Source organism: Uranotaenia lowii, chromosome 2 (assembly GCF_029784155.1).
Source record: "Uranotaenia lowii strain MFRU-FL chromosome 2, ASM2978415v1, whole genome shotgun sequence".
Lineage (NCBI taxonomy): Eukaryota > Metazoa > Arthropoda > Insecta > Diptera > Culicidae > Uranotaenia > Uranotaenia lowii.
Genome location: NC_073692.1, coordinates 205,462,938 through 205,486,185, shown reverse-complemented (window position 1 = coordinate 205,486,185; position 23,248 = coordinate 205,462,938). Strand labels below are relative to the sequence as shown.

Below are 23,248 nucleotides of genomic sequence, written 5' to 3'. Positions count from 1 at the left end.
CAAGAATCGTTACAGTGTTCATAATTACCCCATAGACAAGGGGGTAATTATGAACAAACGGGGTAATTATGAACAAGCGTTTTACGCCCATAAGCTTTAACTTAAAAATTCCAAAAATATCTTAAAATGAAGAAGGGAACCAGTCATTCATGTTTGGTTACTTTCCTGAATTTCAATATTAAAGAGCTACTTGTTTGAGCTGATAGTATGAAAAAAACTGAATAATTTTGTTCATAATTACCTCACCTAGCCCTATTGCATCTTTAAATTTTTAAAATACGAAACACAGATTTTTTGACGATTTTTCAAAGGTATAGCTTATTTTTGAACTTTTGGTCAATTTGCAATTTCTAAGATTTTCTTAGGCTTATATTCAACTTTGTACTAGATTTTGAGTATATTCACGCGTGATTTCCGTAATAAAAAAAATAATAGTCATGATCTTAAAAAAATCCAATAAATATGTCCTTATGTGCAACACAGAGCTTCAGACTTCAGCTTTCTTGAATGTAAGTGAATTTTTTAGCATTCCGTAGCTGTATCAAGATGTATCAGATGCATCAAAGATAACTCATTTAGTTGAAGTCGTATTGAAAATCTTTTGATTGAGATGAATTCAGATAGATTGAAAGCTCATATTGAAATAATAAAAGTTCTTGATTAGCTGGTTATGTGAAAAAAAATCATTAAAACTTTTTTTCAATGATTTTTAAAAATTATGTTTCCATGAGAATCAAAAAATTTTGATGGAAAAAGTTTCCGTTCTGTTCAATTACATTCAATTCCAACCGATAGTGATGAATTAAATAATGAAGAGACTGATAGGGTGACCAATTCTAGTATTTAAACATAGAATTTTAACATATTTAAGACCAAATCTGAGGTATATCGACATTTACTTTACGCTTTTCGTTACCCTGAGCACATAAACATTGAAATGTAAAATTCAGTTTTCAAATAACATTATTAGAAATCAAATACGGTACTTCAATTAGCTCAAGAATTTGAAATCTGCTCAATAAAACCATTTTAAGCTGAAATATGAGTCAGCGAATTTCTGAAATCTCTCGTTGTATGTTTTTCGCGGATCTTAATGAGATAAAAATATCACAAAAAGTTGAAATTAAGTTAGTTTCCATTGGTTTTCATGAATAAAATAATTAATTAGCCCAGTTTTAAAAATATGAGCTTTACTAAAGTAAAAAAAAAACAATAGTTTTCAAGAATAAAATCAATGGTTTTTTTAATTCTTTCAAATACACTGAGGTTGTTTTTTACACTTTATTTTTTTACGAGGCTTTTTTTACGCGGATTTTCGAATTAACGCGGTTTTTTTAGGCGGATTTTCGAATTAACGCGGTTTTTCAGAGAAAATATTCTAAGACTTTTTCAAAGGAAAACACTTAGAATTTTTTGTAGTTGGGAAAATCTTAGCTCTGAGACTAAGAACGTGATACATAAGATCTGAGACATGAGAAATGAGACATAAGACCTAAGACATGAGACCTGAGGCATGAGACATGAGACATGAGACATGAGACATGAGACATGAGACATAAGACATAAGACATGAGACCTGAGACATGAGACATCAGACCTGAGACATGAGACCTGAGACTTGAGACATGAGACATGAAACCTGAGACATGAGACATGAGACCTAAAACATGAGACATGAGACATGAGACCTGAGACTTGAGACCTGAGACATGAGACATGAGACATGAGACATGAGACATGAGACATGAGACATGAGACATGAGACATGAGACATGAGACATGAGACATGAGACATGAGACATGAGACATGAGACATAAGACCTAAAACATGAGACATGAGGCTTTAGACCTGAGACATGAGACATGAGACCTGAGACATGAGATCTGAGACATGAAACATGAGACCTGAGACATGAGACATGAGACCTGAGACCTGAGACATGAGACCTAAAACATGAGAAATGAGACATGAGACCTGAGACATGAGACATGAGACCTGAGACCTGAGACATGAGCATGAGACATGAGACATGAGACTTGAGACATGAGACATGAGACCTGAGACATGAGACATAAGACCTGAGACATGAGACCTGAGACTTGAGACATGAGACCTGAGACATGAGACGATCTTTGTTCCACACTGTCAAATAAACCTCACTATATTCTACTATTTTACTAATCTAATTGATTTTGTTTTTTATTTTGAAAATAGACTATCATTGTACGCAAATTTTTCAATAATCATGGTTCTTACGCGTTTTTTAAGTAACGTGATTTTTTGCGCGATTTTTTTAATAAAAAGGATTTTTTACGTGGATTTTCGAAATAACACGCCATATGACATCGGAACCAAAAACTTTTTTTACTTTAAATAAATCTTTAAATCAGCCAAAGTTTAGTGAAATTTCATAATTTCAATCAGGATGGTCATGATCTTCATTCAAAAACGCCATCAATTTTCAGACACCAACAAAAATATAATAGTTAGTAGCTAGATAATCAACATGAAGACGGTTCCAGAATGGTATAATTTTTGAAAATCGGATCAGTGGTTTAAAGATACAGGCAAAATAGTATTCCGGGTCTATATGATCCAGACCGGCAAAATTGTCAACATCATTTTTGTTTCGTCTGTGGAACCGAGCCAGCTGATGGTTTTTGTGCCAATTTATAAAATTCCTAAGGGAAATTTTTCGTTGAACAACTTTGTCGAAGACCGTAACTTCGTATCTTATTAGGAAAAAAAGTGATAAGCTGTTTAACAGGGGTATGTCTTTTCGCACTGATAAACAATAAATTGTGATATCAATGGAATTTATTGTTAATCAATGCGAAAAGACATACCCCTGTTAAACCGCTAATAACTTTTTTTCCTAATGAGATCCGAAATTGCGGTCTACGACAAAGTTGTTCAGCGAAAAATTTCCTTTAGGAATTTTATAAATTGGCACAAAAACCATCAGCTGGCTCGGTTCCATAGACGAAACAAAAATGATGTTGATTTTTCAGTACAAAATATTCAATTTTCCCATACAAACCTAAAAGTTCGAATCTACTCATGTAAATTTTACTTAAATTTTTACTTAAATTTTTTGCAAAAAATCATGGATGAGTTTTGGACCAAGATAAAGCTTTTTAAACTCCAGGGTTTGAGGAATTGCAAAATGACCCCAAATCAACTCAGTCTAATACTATAGTCTACTTTTCCGACGGAATATGTACGACATTAGAAGTATTTTTTTTAATTTTATCCCCCCCCTATTTTTGGCTGTTTTTAAAATACATTTTATGCAGTTCAGTGCTGACATGTGAACTTGTCGGCACTGAAAATCATCCTTTTCCAACTTGGTGCATAAATAACAATTCTTTTGTTCTTAAATATTTTTTTCAATTTATATAATTTTTTTAAACAATTTCAGTTGAAGAGAGTTAAGAAATTGACGATACAATTGTTTAAGTAAACTTACTTCGCTATATCCCATGTTTCATGATTCCCCACACTCTTCTACATGTCTGATCGTTCTCATTTCGTACTTTTTAAATAACATTTATTTTTTGATACAAATTTAGATTTTTTTTTTAAACAAAAAGGTTATCTAGATTTGAAAAATCAGTGCTTTTCTATTGATATGAACATTGTAAACATAAGGCAACTTGAATCCCTCGGCGTTTTCTCATGTGATATGTACCATAATCCCTGTAAACATCGTGGTTTTTCACAAAAGTTAAAAAAAATCCTACATTTTATAACTGTCTTTCTCTCATACAAAATTTGGGCATTGATGTTACACTCACCTGGATCTCCCAAATCATGAGGCACCGAATCTTTTATCTTCCTAGGTATGATCTTGCCATCGTACAAATGTTTCCGGCCCTCCGAAATTTCCCGGTAGATCGAATCCTTGTAGTCGTACTGCAAGCTTACCTTAAACGAAAGTGCAATGGAATTTAGCAGTAAGTGGAGCAAGTTCATTGCGAAGATAATCCGTGACATACTTGCAGATTTGGCCACAGACTAGCTAGGGCGTGCGACGCATAGAAATGAACGTCATACGTGTTGTACATGCGATACTCGTGCCCTTCCAGATAAGCGAATCGACCGTAGGCTAATCTGTATTGCGAAGTGGAGTGAGACGGATTTTTTTTTAATGAGATGAAGGAGTTTGATTTATTGTTATGTTTTTAAGGGAGAGCATGCTAACCTGGGATCGTCGTAGGGTAGCTCGGTGTCTTCAACGGTCAACCAGACACTTCCTCCGTCTGCGATATAGTACAATTCGTTAAATATGGCACTTTTGTACCAGTCAGGAAGGTCACTGCAAAAAAAAACAATTTCTGAATTTCTGTTATTTTAAAAATAAAAATTCGCATATCACCTATCCTCAAGAATAGGTCGTTGCCATTCGTCTATCAGCGATTCCCATTTGCCGTAGTTTTGGAGTGCATAATCAGCGATAATGGGCCCAGCATCTCCCGATTTCCCAAAATATTTGGTATAATACTTATAGTACTCTTTAGTTCTTTTGGTGAAGTGTACCTTTGGCATATCCCAGACTAGAGCAAATTCCAACTCGGAGCTGCTTTCCGATTGTACTAGAATTTGTGCGCTCACACCGACAGCTAAGTCTTTGGCTGAAAGGTGAATGCGGTTGTTTTAAATTTTTCCAGTTTAAAACCCGTACAAACTTACCTTTCGAATTTTCATCCGCAGACTTTTCCGTCAAGCACCCGTTATCTTTAAGATCGTTCCAAAATTTCTGTCCATTTCCGGTGGGATCAAATCGCTCACACCGGGTCAGATTGATCTCCGAGGAGGTCTTACAGCTAACACTATAAGTACACTGCATATCGGCAATGGTTTGCCTAATACTGACACCCTTGGTCGACCCATGGGTAAACGACATACTCTTGGCATTGCCTTCGTTGTCGTGCTTCTTGTTTCCGGTTCCGTTTTTGAACGTGAAGGTGATCGTAACCTGCCGATCTTTGCCGCACACGTTCTCGACGGTCCACACGAATACGGCCACCGGCAGTGAACTTTCCTTGTAGTCATGGGGGATGATGGGCGAGATTTGTCGCTGGATCAGTTTGATACCATGCTCGCTGAGATCGTACTCGGACCAAGCCCTCGGATACAGGGCAGTGTAGTTGCATTTGGATGAATTGATGTTACTTTCCCAGCTACCAAGAGGGCTTTTTGGTCGACTGCAAATGGAAAAGTATGCTAGAGATGAGTCTCACAAGACTTTTTCTATGAATCATAACATAACATTTAAGCTGATTCTTCCATTTCTATCATTTTTTGGATCACGTATCAATGTTTCGGCACCACAAAATGAATTGCATAAGCTATAGAAAAAAAAACAGAACCTAAACATTAGACCGCTGCAAGCTTTGTATGGAAATTTCAAATTCTTAAATTTTTACACCTCCCGAAACTTTTTTCAGTTGTTTTTGCTGCTAGAAATAGCAATAAAAATTTTGGAAGCGATCCATCCAGTCCTGAATTTGCGCAACGTGTTTTAATTTTGTATGGAAATTTGTATGGGAAAGCAAAATTTTCCATTCAAAAATCGCCAGATATGTTCTGAAAGTTCCAAAAAATATAACTTTGGATAAAAAATGTTCCTTGATTCTTCCAGTACATTTCATGTGAACAAAGCAAAAACCTAAATTGTACCCCAGGAAAGATATTCAATGTTTTAAAATTTTTTTTTTTTAAATTCATTTTTTTAATTATATCGTTTTTGACTGCTTGTTTGAAAGCCGTGTAATAGTAGGATGGAAATAAAAAATCTCAAAAAACTGCTTTGCGTTGCCAGAGAATTTATTGACTTATAAAGCCTTTACAAAAACATTTCATGCAATTATTAACAGCTCTAGCAAGCAAAGTCTGCCGTTTTTGAATACTTTTCAATGGATTTTGATTTTTTATTATGAAATGGTTATAACTTTTTTCATGAAATTCTTCGCTGCTTGTCATGCAAGCGAAAAATGAAGCTTAAGAATAGTCAAAACCAAAAATTAAAGACCGACTTCATTTCAAGCTTATTGGAATTTTCTGGATGATTTAATGTGCAAAAATTTCTTCTTCCATACAAATTTCCATACAAAATTGAAACGCGTTGCGCTAACTCAGGAATCAACCTAATCATCACAAATTTTACACTGATGCTTGGTGACCCAAAAGGCATCGAAAAAACATATGGAAGCAAAAAGTCATTTTTTGAAGCGGTCTGCTAAACATGTTCCTTCTTTTAAGGCTATTACGACTACACAGTAAATTTTTGCCTCGATTTCCAGCAAAAAAAAATTCTGGAAACGTTCAGCAATCCAAAAGTTTGCTGGAAACCAGCAATCGGTTTTCAAATTGTTGGATTTTTCAGCATTCGGTTGTGTTCCTTTCATTTTTGCTGAAAAATCAGCAATCGGTTTTCAAATTGCAGGACTTTCCAGCAATTCTGGAATCAGCAATCAGCAATCGAACTAGATTGCTGGAAAATCAGCAATTGATCTAGATTGCTGTAAAATCAGCAATCGAATTGTCTAATTGGAGTCGGTTTGTTTTCGTACGCTGAAGCAAGGTGAGACTGCATTTTACGAATTTTGTTTAGATTAATATAATTTTTTTTTCCTCTGTATTCTAGCAACTAGGCATCAGGTCAAGGGAAAGTTTTTATTATACAGGAATAGATTCCATAAAAGATACTTATCAAAACTATTTTTACAGGATGACGGATGACCAACATGATTTTGGCACAAAGCCGCCATCCCAGAGCCGGTGTTAGAAAGTTGTAAAAAAGGTTTTTTTTGGAAATAAATAAATCCCTTATTGAAAATGAGAGAAAATAATTGTTTTATTGCTAATTATATGCACAGCCAACATTGAACTTTAATTTTGGATTGAAACATAAATTTGATACTAAAACTGCCGGTTGTGTTGAAAGAAATAGCTGGTTTCCAGCAATCTGGATTGCTGTAGCAAAATTGGATTCCGAGCAAAATTTTGCTGGTTTCCAGTAAAAAAAAAAAAAAAAAATTGATGAGTAGGCTATTGTTGCGGAATTGAAGTTAAATAAAATAACCATATACTGTTCCCTTTTTTAAAAATCCAGCAAATTAAGATTTTTTTACACGATTAAAGCGTTTAATTTGATTCATTGATAAAAATCATAAAAAAGATGTATGAATAAGAATTTTATCTCGTAGCCCTTTTAGCCCAGAAACTTAAAAAAAAAAACGGAGCATTTCACGAAAAAAAGCGGGACATTTGAGCAATGACACAACCGAAAATAGCGGGACATTTGAGAATTTTTTTAAAAAGCATAATTGTTTAACCAAACTACTTATACAAGTTCAGTGTTCAGTGTTCAGTTTTTTCTAACATGACTTCGATTCACACGGGTTTTTGTCATAAGCACGTATAGAGCTTCTGTATCCGTGGTCTATTCTTGGGGCTAATTTATACAAGAATTGGACCGAAGAAAAAAGATCAAATCCAATGAAAGAACTTGCAACCCCACTCGTGTTCCATTAACTGTCAAACGGTTTTGAACTCCGTCAAATTGGATGCAAATCTCATCAGTTTTGGATCAATCCTTATACCAGTTCTAAAAAAAGTTGAGTTGAAACTGGTATAATGGACCACCTGTGCGGTTGCTTTGGTCGGAATTTGGGTCTAAACCGGCTGTTTGGACCATGGATACAGGTGCTCTTACATTGCACGGTTCTCTCGAATTAACACGTTATTTGAGAGAAAATATTTCAAGTGCTTTATGTAAAATGAAGATTCGCTACCGCGTATAAAACCTTTGCATCATAACAAATAACAATCCCGATCAAATACATTTCAAATTGGTTTTGAAAATAAAACTTCTATCGTTGTACACTCTGGACAATTGAGTCATAAAAGGTAGTGTAAAGGGCGGACACGAAATTACTTCGAAACATTCAACAGGGCATAACTTTTTTATCATAGTAAAAATAAACCTGACTTTCAGCACTTTCTCATTGATGTGTATTGTTCACATGCTGTCGAACTCGAAGTCTTGTTTTCGATCAAACGAAAATGGAGGTGAACCAACGCGAGTCGAGAGAACAATTTCTAACCAACACCTGGAATTTCCTGACCGGCAGTTGGGAAAAATGTTGAACGTTCACCATTCAACTATCTCCAGAGTGTTGAAGCGGTTCTAGGAGAGGTTGACGTTGGACCACGGAAAAGGAGCTTGAAGAAAACCAGGATCGGATAACAAAAAGACGGAGAAAAGGTGAAGCGGATGATTGAAGTGAATCCCAACGTCTCAAGCCGTGGTTATGACTAAAAAATCTCGGCATGTCGCAGAGCTACGTCCAGAATGCAAACAAGAGAGAGCTAGACTACAAATACATACCTACAAGTTATAGAAATTCCCAAACCGCGATGAGCGGCAACAATCCACTCGAGCACGGAAGCTCTACGAGAAGATTTTTACAATATATGGTTGCTGTGTGATGGACGACGAAACGTATATAAAAGCCGACGACGAATTTAAGAAGAAGAAAACGTCGAAGTTCGCCTCCAAATATGTATCTCATTTGGCAGGCCATCTGGTCTTGCGGACTGAAGACTCAGTGAGGAATGAGCATTTCGTGAAATAGGGCACAGCAAGTGGCGAGATCTACAAATCTGAGTTCCTCGAGAAGCGCCTTTTGCCGTTCTTGCAGCAGGACGACGAAGCTCCGCTAAATATTTGGCCAAACGGGAACTTCGGAAGAGCAAGAAGACAGTCAAAGACGGAGGACATGTTAAGAAAATGGAAAAAACTGAGAAACTGGTACCGGATGATACTGTAAAGACTTCGATGGAGGTCATTAAGCGAAAATGCGTTCAATTTTGGCTCCATCGATAAACTTTTTTTTTCTGATTTTTGAAGTAAATATATGCATAAAACAATCCTAAAATTTTGGTTTGATTCTAAACATTTATGAAAATTGGCATGACATTTTCGGTGTTCGCAAAAATGCGTATTTATGTAATGTGCGTAAATGTATTTATGTAAAAGTTTTCCAAGAAAAAAAAACGGGACATTTTGATGAAAAAGCGGAACGGCGGGTCATTAAACAAAAAAGCGGGACAGGTCCTGCTTTTGCAAGATGAATGACAACCCTAAATTATCAGGTTTTTTTTTTTATATTGATGCATTCATGAAAGAAAACCGCTTTATAACGTTTTTATTAAAAAGAGGTTTAAAACTGTCCCAACTGCAAAAGCAACATTGAATTTTTTTGCTCGTCTGAATGAAATTTTAACGTAGAATTACGCTTTTAAGCAATACTACATCAGTGAAAATTTAAATTTTATCTACAAACAAATTTCGCGTCACGGATTTTTTCTCTTCAAGAGACATCCGATTCAAGCATAGCATATCACGTGTATCGTCTGAAAGATATAGAAATATAGATAGCAACATTCAGGTTAAGGTGGAACTAAAAAGAAAAAAATGAATAAATAACATAAAGCTTCTCTCAATTCATAGAATTTGCAAGAACTGTTTGAAACAGTTTTCACTAACAAGGAATTAAAATTGAACATCACAAAGAATGTTCCTGTGACGGTAGTAACTAAGAACGCGAGAAATGAAAATTGCAATTAATTACTGAGGGAAGTAATTTTTTTTTATTAATTAAACCTATTTGTTGAAGCCTAAAAAAGATTTATTTTTTGCTTTAAAAAAAATTTGCAATGTTTAAAAGTTTTGTTCAAAAAGCTCCGATTTTTCGTAAATGATTTTTACATATTTTATAAGTTATTTGAAAATACAAAATCTGATAAAAACTTATTGTATATTTGGATTTAATGAATTTAATGAAAATTACCTCCTTTGCACATCGGAAAAATTTTAATTTTGTGGCCTTGTGTAATTTGTCAAAATTTGTCTTTTAAATGTAGAGTTGAGCATTAGGAAGAACCCCTAAATCCCCCCCCCCCCCCCTCTCTCCGACGGCCTTGCCATCTGATATGACAAAGTGATAGAAAAAATGGCCGATACGTGAATGTTACCACTGTGCAGAAATTGATCGGAGTATTCGATGAAAAGTTTTAACATTCTCAAACTTAAAAGTTTGATAATAACCCTTCGATTTTTTTGCCAATTTTGTATTTTATTTCTTCATGGAGAAATCTGGAACCCTTTATTTAGGGGAATTAAAATTTTTTTCAAACATTAGGCAAATTCGATGGATAAAAGGCCAATTAACTATTTTGGCCATATTGCTTTTCATTTCACAGTTAGTAGGTCTTAGAAAAAAGTTTTCTGAATGTTTTGCTATCATTAAAACAAATATTCATTTTTTTTTACAAAATGAACCTTTTAACCCGATATAAGGTAATGAATAAAAAAAATATTACCTATTGGATGAATATTAGCATCAACATTTTTTTTATCAACATGCTAAGCAATGTTAACAATCCATTTAGAACAAGCTTTCCAGGTTGCCCGATTTTATTCGAGCATTCTAACAACAAATTTACGAAAAGTACGGTCGGATGTCAAGAAAATAATCGTTACATTGGCAATATCTGGCAAACATATTTTTTTCATTTGTGATTCTAGATTCAAACTTAGCTGATGAACCTTCATAAGAAATAGTTTTTCATTTGTTTATCTTTCACCATCTTTTTTCAGCTCTTACTTATGAAAAATACTTTGACTTTGATATTTTTATTTGCCCGGTGTTGGAGTTAAAAATTTTGAAACTCGATATCCGAGGAAAAAATGAGAATGGACCATTGCTTTGAAATTTTGGCAGTAATAAGTTCATATTATTCTCTAACGATTGACAGACTGTGTTGGAAACATTTGAAAATAATCTTAAAATCACGTTTTGTTAAATTTTTCAACTCACAAAATTTTTTTAAAAATTTTGTGACCTAAGAGCTATATGTTGTTTTGCTCCATTGGCTACGATATATAGCAGTCACATCAGGAATAAAGTTTCCTCACTCCCTCCTTAAATGTGTAGGACATGTGTTCAAAGAGCACCTTACTTGATGACAAAGCCTTTTTAACTAATTCGGTTTTAAATGTCCATAATAAATTTGTTTGTCTTCATTAACATTTCCATACTCATAAGTTAACACTTTTCCAACGAACTGACATTCAATAAACTCATCCAGTCAGTCACTTGCAGCCGTAATTGCCACTTTTTCACAGAGACGTCAACCAAATCGACCGAAGCTATATGCATAATGTGAATTCTTAATTAACAGCTCCGTTTGACTAACTTTCTTCCAACCAGACCGCCTCCCCAACTGTCTTTCACCGTTTCAATATTGGGATCAGTGAGCTTTTTGTTACTCATGAACTACCGAGTAAGTGGTTTTGCGGATGAAGCCGAGGTAGTATCATCGGTTAGTTGAATGATCGATCCCAAACCACCGCATGGAAGGTGGCCGAGAAGTTCAATTGACTGTGAACTTTGTAGATTGAATTTCGCCCGCATGTTTCCGATTTATTTTGCGGTCTCGGTGTTGATGCAAATTGCAAAAACATGGTGCTGAGAATTTTGTAATGATAACTTTTATTAATGTTGACATCCATATTTCATAAGACAAACGAGCTTTTAAAATTCAACCGTAAAATATAACCGTATTGTGTTTTTTTGTCATTATTTACACCTGTCCAGAACAAATTCTGTCAAATGGTGACTGAAGCTGGGGGTGCTAATAAGGTCCCGCCACCAAACTCTTGCACGCAATCCGAATGTAAAATTACTAACAAGCTGTGACCAAGTGGAAAATATGCTACCTCGATGACACGTAAGTTTATTTTCTAGACTCTTTGGCTTTGAGAAAGGCCATTTTTTGGTCACATAAAGGGTTATCATTTTAATCTACCGTCTACTCATGAACGTGGTTCTCAATGTGGTCCTTACCGCCCCCTTGGGGGCGTTGGGAGCTTCTAGGGGGGCGGTGAGTTCAATTTTGAAATTTGGGGGGCGTTGGAAAGACTCAGGGCTATGAGGTCGTAACCAGTGATGGTAAATTTCGCCCGTCACGCTTGACCCGACTAGCTTTGTTTCATCAAACGACTGGCACTGTTCTCAATTGACGGAGCCTCACTACTCGCATGACGGATAAAGCACGACAACAATCAACATTTCTCCATCATCGACTGGCGAAGCTCCTAGACATAGTCAAAATTTCTTCTGAGAGTGACTGGCAAATCTCTTCACACTTCGATCGGCTGCTGACGGCAGGTACAAGTAATTGAACGACTTGCTGGCAGAGAGCAACAATAGCAATAAAAAAACTGAAAACGAGCTTGCTGGCAGGAGCAACAATAATAATAAATGCGTTTCTTTTTCGTCATCGTTCGTTTGAATGCGATTGCTTGACTACACTGTAAATTTTTGCCTCGATTTCCAGCAACAAAATTTGCTGGAAACGTTCAGCAATCCAAATTTTTGCTGGAAACCAGCAATCGGGTTTCGAATTGCTGGATTTTTCAGCATTCGATTGTGTTCTTGTCATTTTTGCTGAAAAATCAGCAATCGGTTTTCAAATTGCAGGGTGGCCACTCAAAATCAATTTTAAATTTCCCGCATTTTTCCCGTTTTTTTCCCGCATGATCTCACAAAATTCCCGGTTTTATACAACAAAAAACCAAAAAAAAAATCCGATTATTCATTTTTGAAGCCATATAAACGAAAATCGATTAAGCTTTCTTTTAATGGTGAATGATCTTTATATGGTTTTTGTTTCAGCTATGTTTATAAGTCGTTTGATAAGCCGGGTTTTTTTCAATTTTCTAAAACTATGACACTCGATTTGAAAATGTTGATTATCATTTTTCAATTTTATTTGTATGTCATATATTTTTAAATATTTCAATTTTTTCGTCCATCAAGCTTGCCTCTCGAGCGTCGAAAAGCACCTTCAATTTATTCGCTTCCAGTTCCTTACTCTCCTTTTCTGCCTGTCGCTCCCGTTTCGCTATAGTTTTTTTCAGGTTTTCCTCCATATTTTTGCTTTTAAGGACTCGACAGATCTCGAATGAGAATTGAGACCATGCATCCTGGATTAACAATTTCGTTTTCGTTATATCTGTAACACCCCCTGACCCCCTGAAAAGCCTCTTTCCATCGTCGCGTTGCCATGAGACAAAATTAGAAATTTTCTGCAATAAGGTCGTTAAATTAAAGAACTCCTTATTCGATTCGCCCGTAAGCTCCATCCAAAAAATGTCCAATCGTTGTGTTTTTCTTCGATATCCCGAAATGATATTTTTATTGAAGGTATTGCACACAATTGTCCGAATTCGTCCTTAATTTTATCAGCACAAGCTCTTCTTAAGTGTTGCTTGTCAACAAGTACTTCTAGACACAGGTCTTAACGTTTTTTGGCAATATCTGGATAGTGTGCAATCACATCGGGATTGGATGGGATAAGTCAAGGGAGATCGTATTGCCATTTTATCCAAAAATCCACTGTAAAACGAACTACAGCTATTTCTGAATACAAGGATATCCTTGTCCGACAATGTCGGAAACATGACCAGACTCTTTTGGTTTCCTTATTGCCGATTAAGTTGAGAATCCAATTTCTACGCTTCCAGGAGGTAGGAGATTTATTTTTGTGTTCTATAAGTGTTTTTGATTTTACGTTTAGTCGTTCAGGCTTGGCTTTACAACTTTCTCTATCAATGCTCTTACAAGCCCGGTTTATTCATCGAAAAGAAACGGAAGCATCGGTGCGTCTGTCTGATACTCGCGTAAAAAGGAAACAACAGTCGAAGCGGCCGTAAAAAAAAACTCAATTTTAGTCCCAGCAAATTATCATCTACAGCTTTAGCTACAATGTCGAATACCTTCGACAGGGAAATCTCTTAAAATTTGAATGATTTTCCTTAATCTTTTTCTCCTCTTGTTTTTTTTACCTCGTCGACAAACCGTTTGAGGTACAGTAGCATTTTGGCAGCACGTTATGCAACGCGTTCATTTTCCACACAGCGAAAGTTACAAAATTTTAACGGAAATATTTGAACTCGTTACTGCAGTATAATCTGCCCTTCTAAGTAGAATGTTTTTGTTTATATTCATTTGTTGCTTCTGCACAATCTTATTTAACGTTTCGTCAAATCCTAACACGAACTCGCTACAATTCTGTAGTAAATTGAAAACTTCATTCAAAAAATAGAGAGCAATACCGTGTGGAATCAAATAGCCTATTTTTGTTCTTCCCTTTTCTATTCGATTAGAAATCTGGCTGTTCGGGAAAATCCTTTTGTTGTTCAATAAAGCAAGTTCAAGCCAATCAAAACAAAAAATTTGCTGTGTAGGTTATTATTTTAGCTTCAAATGACTGGGGAATGAATGACTGGCAAACGAAGTGACTGGTCGTTGAGGAACAGTCAATTGAGTTTGACGGACCAAGAGGCTTCACAGTCACAGCTTCACGCCTCATGACGATGACTTTTGCCAAGCCTGGTCGTAACTCACATTTTCACAAATCACGAAAAAAAAGTTGATTTGAAATAACAACTATTTAGTAAGTTCGATGCAAAACAAAGAAATAACGTTACAGAACTAAACATTATATTCAAGACTAAAATATCAGAGAGCAAGCAAATTCTTGTTCCAGTATCTAATTTTTTTTTTCTAGAAATGGACCTCAAAGTTTTTTTTTAAATTGTCATTAATTTTTTTTTTAACGATTTACATGTTGATCTTGTTTTGTAAGATTATTTTGGGTTATGCTAAATAGGATTAGTTTAAGATGGCTTGATTTTGAAAAGATTTTAGAATGCTTGATTATCTTTACAATTTATTGTCCCAAAAAATCTGCTTAGCAAAAAAAAAATTAGAAAAAATCTGTGTAAAAAGGCGTCTTCTGTGATTAAGAATATTTTTTAGTTCAGAGAATTCTTATTTTAAGTTCTTATTTATTTCAATCTATAAAAAAATCAATTGCGGCATTTGCCATGGATAAACCTTCAATCTATTTGGATATCACCTACATGGCTGGAATTCAGTGTTTAAAATCTAATTTGAACTGTAAGACTCGTGAATGCTGCATAACTTTGAACAGGACTCCGATACAGAAAGAAGAAGAAACAAAACTATTTTCACGTTATTTCATTGGCTTGACAGTAATTAGTTTTTTTCCAATAATGATTATTTTTAATTTAAGATTTATGGTTTTACCTCAAAACAATCTGATCAATCAGTTTAAGTAAATAATTGTACAAGTAATTTACATAGAATTAAGTGTTCACTGGAGGTTTGAAGCAATATGAGGCCCTTAGAGCCAAAAGGGTATAAGTGCATAAAAACAAATTTCGAGAAAACAAGCTTATGTCAAATTTTGTCATTTTCCATATATTTATCGAAAATTAATAATTAGCTTCCGAACGAGATAATATTTATATAAAATTCGATATTTGAAAAATCACGAAATAAAGTTTGAAATATGAAGAACGAAGACTTACAACAACATAAAGCCAAAAGCTAATGGTTTGCTCAACGATCCAGATTATTATCCTTTAAAAAAATTCTGAAGATTTGCCCAGGGGGGCGTTGAGCTCAAAAATTTTGCAAAAGGGGGCGATGGGTAAAAAAAAATTGAAACCACTGGTCTAGATCATCGGTAATCAACAACTCCTTGTTGAAGTTTGTTTGGAGTATGAAATTTATTTCGGCAGTTGTTATGAGCAGAAGCAAAGACTTGAGGTCAAAGCACAAATTGAATAATAAAGTCCCCATATTTAAAAATAGAAACCTCAAAACAAAACTTAGACAATGGATATTGGTAGCAAAAAAACAAAAACCTTTATGTAAAATTCGAAATTTAAAAATAAGTACAAGCTAAACTTGGACATTGGACCACAGAATGCCAGAGTCTAGATAGCCACTTTCATTGCATAATTTTAATTAACGAGAATAGAAATTAATGGCCCAGTGAATATTGAGTCTTATTGAAGCAATGGCTCATCAAAGATAAAATATAATTTTTTAAAATGGTTGATTTATTTCAAAAAGATTTTTTATTATTTTAGAACATGGTTTATGAGCTTCAAGAAGATGGTTGTGGTTGATTGAGATTTAAACAATTCCCAATTCTGAAGAAATATGGAGCGTATTAAAAAAAAATGCAACACTTTGATTTGTGAATAACTTTTTATTGAATGGATGGAAATTGATGAAATTTTTAAAGCTGCCTAATAACGTAATGTGTAAATATACAAAATCTGGTGACTATCTATCGCGTGGTTTTTGAGATAGCATCCAATACTGAAGTTTATTGACAATTTTTTTTGGGCAGGATCGGAAAATCCAGAACAGTCTCAGTGGGAGACCCAAAACAGCTGTATATCAACTATTCGACCAAAGTTTACATGGTAAATCGTTTAAGAAATACTAGAGGATCCAATAGTGAGCTAAAATTTGAATAAAAGTAAAGATTATTGATTTCATGAAGTGAGAGGAATGTGAGAGATTTTTTTAAGCTCAATCCGAAATTTTCAATAGAGTAAGGGACAATTAAGATATTTTTTTTCTGACTGGTTCGTCTAGCTGACTGATAAACAGGCCTGACTTCAGTTCTGCAAGGTAGAAAAGCTGCCCACCAGTAAAATAAACAAAATCCAGCTCAAAATATTTGGACTGCATGTGTGGCGATATTTTGAAAAAATTCTTAATGTACAGCAAAACGAACTCTTAAGCAGTCACCTGGCAGGTTTCCAACCAGAAATTTTTCGTTAAAAAATCCTTGCCTGTGTATTTCGGAGATAAACAAGGAGAATAAATGAAAAATTTAATGTCTAGTCTTCGGGGAGGCTAACGATCGGTGGAAACTGCAAATTACTCATTGTTTCATAACGATTGACACGATGAATGACTTAAAATGCAAAGAAGACTACCTCCTAATTTGACTGTTTTCTAAACATACCGATACCTTACAGTATGCAAAAAAAGTTTATCCACCCACCTCACAAATTTACAATAGTAATGTTTTTCTGGTGAAAATCAAGTTGATTTCATGAATGTTCCTCCACAATTTATCATTTTATGTTTATTAATTATATTGCCATTGAAAATACGGCGTTTATATCTTTTCTCGGGGTTTCATGTGATAAATTATGAAAAAGGGTAAAAAATACGCAAAAAAAGTTTATCCACCCTCAAATGGATACTACGATTTAACTGTGTTTTACAAAGTTTTAGTGTGTAGCCTGCAGCTTTCTTGAATGTAAACATTGTGTCTAGCTGTCATTTAGCGGTCTTGGAGTTTTCGTTTCGTGTTCAAAATTGGAAGTAATTGGTTGCAAAATGCCCAAAAAAGCACAAATTCCGATCAGCATCCGAAATTTGATTGTTGAACATCACAAAACCGGCAAAAGCTACCGTAATATTGCCGATATTGTCCAGCTTATTAAAGATACGGTTGCTAGGATTGTTCAGGTGTACAAACAGCATGGATATTTTTGTCAAGCATTGCACCGCCAATGTAGTTACATCACTAGAATCGGTATGAAATTTGCTTTCTTATGCTTATAGTTTTATTGCCTAAACCATACGTTAACATACTCAGGATTTTTCTAGAAAGTTAGATTATACAAGTGAAAGGGAAGTGTTCCATTCATAAATTTTATCGTTTTACGATTTTCTCCATTGTATCCCCGACGAGCATTAATTGTCCCCATTGAAAACCTACGAGAAAGGTGTGGAATTGTGGTTCTTAATAGTAACAAGCCTTCAGAAATCAAATAAAATTAGAATTGAAGTGTACACTGGCTGATGATCCATAGAGAGTCGTTGCTCGAAACAGGCAAGCGCCTTTGAATTTGCAATCGAGGAAGTACAAGTTTTCATTAACAAAAGGGTGATTAAGAAAACTAACAAAAGTGATTTGGAAATGTGATTTTATAGTGGCATTCAACAGTGTTTTTTTTTGTTTCTTCATAAGTAAAAATTTATGAGGTTTTCACACAAATGTTTTCGGTCGAAAACGACATCGGTGTTACGACTTTTCGAGATTTATTGAGTTCCTAGAAAATGCTTCATGGGATCGAGCTGCGCGAAGTTTATCTTGATTTTCCTGTGCCTTGGTGTTGTTGGGGCAGGAGTTGTTTGTGAGGTGCTGTTGAAGAGAGGGGTGGATAGCGGCAGATGTTCCGTTTACTCCATGGAAAACGGACGAAGATGTATTTTCACTACCGGTCAAGCTGCGACTGACAATGAAGAATTTCCTGACTGCTGCGATCTTTTTGAATAATCCAAAGGGAGCAGTGCTGCTTCCCACTTACGGAAATGGATTTGTAAAAGTTTCCATTAATCAAAGCTAAGCATAATTTTAATTCCATTCTATGTTTTTATTCGTATAATGATTTTGAATTATCAAGTTTCCCTTCTACAAAGAATTGTTATTAAAATACCTATTTTAATACTGAAAATTAACATCGGTTGTAGTATCGCACCCAATTGTAAGTCAATAAAACCATTTTTTAAGTTTTCCTGGGGGATGGGGATTTGGCAACACTAATTATGTTTTTATTGTTCTTCTAATGTTTCTTTTCAAGAGCGAGCAAAGGCGCTATATCCAAGGTCAATGACCAGAAATGTTAGTGCGTCGAAATCCAACACTCTAAATTACTATTACTATTCACGATAGTAAATACTTAAATCGTAATTTAAAAATAATAAAAGTTAAAGCAGAAAATTAAGGAAATTTGGAAGGTCATATTGGAGTTTTAGATTTCTGTGCAGAAAAACATCATTTCCATCCACAGCAGGACGAATGCATACGGGCCATCATCAAGGAGCACAAAAAAATTTAGCATATGTGCTTCCAACATTAAAATCTTAGTTATAAGTAGCCATGGAAACGTATGGTACTGTTGTCCACGTTTCTTCTTCCCTGTGTTCCAGTTGTCTCTGTCCAATACTGCACAGTGGGCCCGGCCTAGTTAAGATGAGTAGTAAATGTACTTTTACTACTCACCGGGATGCTGACAAGATCTGGCTGTGTATATATCATAAGCATAACCATAAGCATAAACCATACGTTAACTTACTCAAAATCCAGTGCAAAGCTGAATTTAGGTAAAGGAATTGTCTCAAAAAATCCAAATGGACAAAAAGTTCAAAAAACAGCTACTCTTGAAAAGTCGTCATAAACTCTGTATTTCGCATTTCAAAAATCTAAAGATGCCAAAATGTGACAAATTTCGTCAACTTTCCAATTTACTTTTTAAATTTTTCTACTGTAACAAAACAACTTTGGCGGTTGATTGATCGAAAAGTACGGATTTTACACAACTTGAGTCACATATTTGAGTCACATTATAGACTTTTCAAAACTATAAATGTTGTAGAAATCGGTAAAGAAACAAGAGAGTTTAAGCGAAAACAGTGTAAGCCGTCTTTTTACCGCTCGCGGTATGAATAGGTACCCAAGCAACCAAAAGTCACATATTTACTTGAATGAAGGCATGGAAAGTTACAAATTGGCTGACAAAGAGAATCAACTGCCCAATTCCCTTTAGTGAACTTTATGAACTCATTAATAAACTTGAAAGTTGCTAAAGTGATTAATATGTACGTTGTATGTGACTTGTTTTGCACATTTCCCATTAGTGAACTATATGTACACATTAACAAACTTGAAAGCTGCAAAAGTGATCTATACGTACTCAATACGGGACTTGAGTCACATAAAGGGCACAAAAGTGCTCAATACGGGATTTGGTAAGTCACATAAAGGGCACAAAAGTGCTTAAACGGGATTTGATAAGTCACAAAAAGTGCATTGATATGATTTCAAAATCAAATCACCTCTTCAAGTTTTAGTTTCAGTTAGAACAACATCTAGTCGTGGTCTCGAGGTAGCGTATTCGATTCTCACCACGAAGGTCGGGGTTCGATCCCCAAGCCGGGCAAGTTTTTTTTTTCAATAAGTAATTTTGTACTTGAGCGACCATTCTAATGCGATATATGTAGGAAATTTTCCACTCCCATCCGAACCTAGCAATTCCGGGCATTTTTTCAAAAAAACCTGGCAAAATCTGGGCATGGATTTCAATTTTTCAAATCCAATAACCGGGCAAAAACCGGGCAAAATTTAGGTGTTAATATATAAAAAAGCACAGAAAAAATGCAAAAAAAAAATGAAATTAATATTTTATTAATGTAATTGCAGACTTCCAAAAACTTTTTGAACACTTAAATATTTAAAGGTTTATAAAAGTAAATCAGCGAAATTACTTGAAACAACCGTTGAAAATTTCCATACCATTAATCGACTTTGCTGAAACTTACTCAAAACTTTGATTTTTTATGGTTTCTTTGTGAAAATTGTTAAAAAATCCGGGCAATATCCGGACTTTTTTCATGATATCCGGGCAACCGGGCCGGACCGGACTTTCTCGAAATTTTTACATCAAATATTCGGGCAAATCCGAATAAAACCGGGCAATCTGGCAAGCTTAGTATACCACATGCGTTATTCCAAAACCACAACACTTAGAAAACACGCAAAAATACTTGCATTTTAAAAATAAAAATAGTCTGTCGTTATATTTGCGAAAAAAATATATTAGGCGTAATCGTCATTTAAAGTTCAATAACCGCCATTTGGCCGCCTCCGGTACGTTTAGTGTTAAATAACTGAAAAAGTTATTTTTTAATATTTCTGGATATTAAAGTCAATGATATGTCCTCATAATTAATTTTTTTTTTCATTTCTGAGTGTAGTTAAAAATAATTGTATGTATGTTTGTTGGTTATCCACCATGGGTGCAAGGATTCACCGCAGTTTATGCCTAAGTATGTGCTTACACGCATTTTTTTTAGATAATTAAGTTCGACTTGTTCGACAAATCTCCAATGAAGCGCGTACACCATACCCAGACCTCACGGCTTCGTATAAACTGTTATGGAGTGGATGTATTTTGTGGATGTACGTTTATTTTGGAAGAACGAGTCACTTACTTACAGGTACAGCTAGTTTACTTACAGGTTTAGTTTACTCTGCACTCTCAATTTTATCTGTAAAATCTTTTAAAATTTGAAATTCGTCGGTTTTTAAGGTCCAGATTCACACTTGCCATACAAAAATACAGATGCAAATAGTGAATAGAAAAAATCAACTTTGCAATTGAATTTGAAATACCAATTTAATGCTGGAATAAAATAATAAATAACTGCTTTACGCTAATGAAGTTATAAATTGTTGGAAATCACTTCTATGCTTATTTTATTATAGTGATGAATGATTTACACCGAAATCGACTTTATTCTCGAGTGTTTCCCGATTTCAAATCGTGTTTGGGCATATTTTGTTTCACATGCTTATAGTGTTCAATTTATGGTTTGATTCTTATCACTAGAAAAAAAATGAGGATAGTTGCCACCGCTCTCAAATCGACTTCAGAAAAACTGACTCAAAAATGCGAGAAAAACTAACATTTGACGGTCGCCATGCAAGACAAAGTGTCACCGAAAATTGCGTTCGGTTAATTAGAATTAAGCTGCAGGATTTTTCCCTAGAAAAAAATCAAATGACTGAAAGAAATAAAATGTTATTGTTTGTTTTTAACAGCCAATTATATTTTAACAGTAGTTTGATATTAGTGCTTTAATTGTTCAATTGATATTTAGTGTAAAGTTGTAGGATTAAACTGCAGGGTATAAATTCAATTCGTAAAGTCAATCTAAAAAAAACGAGTTTCGAAAATCTTTAAAAAGTTGTTTTCACAATCCAATTGATGAAAAAAAAAAAAAGAAAATCACCTTCCATCACATTGAATGCCAGAGAATCGCTATTCACGCGTAAAACGTCCTTAATTGGATTAGCCCAACGGGACTTACGGTTTCAACTTTGAGAAAAGGGTACGCACAATCGACAGCAATCCCATAAATAAAGGAATCATTGAGCTGACATAGGGTGGAATGAGAATGATAAATTACAATTTAGCTGGAATTTTGTTAAAATTTACCTTGGAAAATAAAAAAACAACAAATAAGCTATTTTTAAATTTTAGGAAAAAATCTAAAAACATCGAGAGCTCAGTGGTGTTGACAGCCTGATCCAAAGAAAAACAAGGTCTACAACCTTTCAACAATGTACGTTAAAACCACCGTCTGTACCAGCCTGATTAAGAAGAACCTACCGGCAAGCTATAGCCATCATTCATACCAACCTGTAGGAGGAAAGCAAACTCTGGAATATGGTCACATTGTTCTCGTCCTTAATGGTGACGATGAATTGATTTGCGTGCACGGTGTTGTACTCGTAGAGGCCCGGTCGCAGCTGGAACCGGCAAAACTCGCCGGCAAAACCCCGCCCAATGGTGCCGGCGCCAATTCCACCGATCGGGGCCCCGTAAATCTGCTTGCCCGTCTCCGTGTACCAGTAGTCCATAAGCGCCTGGCGGCCGTCGCGTGTCGCCTTCCAGTAGTAGGGGATGTATCTGTGAATAGTGGAGAAACGAGAGAAAGGTGTTGAAATTGGTTGAACGTATAATCGTGCAATGCGAATGGGAAGGGTTCGGCAGAATGTGGATTTCCGGGAAAATCCATTGGATAATCCCATTGCTGATGGAAATAGAATTCATGGATAATTCTTCAGGAAAAGTAAATAAATGATAATAGTACAAAATGCAAACTTTCTCAAAAAAGTAACTTGCCAAGTTCACCAGGCTTATTTAGTCATAGTTTTCACGAACGTATTTATTACCTTAAAATCAATCACACATACAGCAACATATTAAAAATGCATGTTTCTTTGAGAGATCTTTATTTTAACTTAATACTAAGGCGTACATCTTTCAAATAAATTATGGCTAGCATCCATAGTTTCCAAATCTAACTCTTCCGTAGTCAAATTGGCCTTCACTCAAAAGAAATGGCGTTTAAGAATTTTGCACAAACACCAAGATATTCGCAGCATAATCATTCGGGGAAATACTCGATTTACCCTAAAAGACGATGTTTAAATCCAAGAATTCTACACAGCGACGGAAAAGTGTAATGTGGCAGAGATATCTCATACATCAAATTGTCAAAATTCCCGATGGCCCAGTTTGTTCGACTGGGCACTCTGGAGTTCTGAGCAGGTTCTTATCTTCAGAGACGAATTGGCCGTTGTTAGCCGCATACCAATCTATGACTCTTTTGCGAAATCCGGAAACCCACACAGAGTGTGTGAGTTGAGTAATTTCGATCTCATGAATGTTGGTTTAGAAGATTTGAACGCCATCCTCTG

General features: G+C 35.2%; 1 protein-coding gene across 1 annotated transcript in view; it reads right to left on the bottom strand.

Annotated features, from left to right (window-relative positions):
• Nucleotides 1–23,248, bottom strand: part of LOC129746923 (non-lysosomal glucosylceramidase) — a 65,346-nt gene that overhangs the window by 9,996 nt on the left and 32,102 nt on the right. The window contains exons 2-7 of the mRNA XM_055740865.1: nt 22,185–22,454; nt 4,694–5,208; nt 4,380–4,635; nt 4,206–4,319; nt 4,000–4,114; nt 3,799–3,928 (exon numbers count right to left, since the gene is read on the bottom strand). Coding sequence (XP_055596840.1) covers nt 3,799–3,928; nt 4,000–4,114; nt 4,206–4,319; nt 4,380–4,635; nt 4,694–5,208; nt 22,185–22,454 — 1,400 coding nt within the window. The remainder of the gene's footprint in view (nt 1–3,798; nt 3,929–3,999; nt 4,115–4,205; nt 4,320–4,379; nt 4,636–4,693; nt 5,209–22,184; nt 22,455–23,248) is intronic.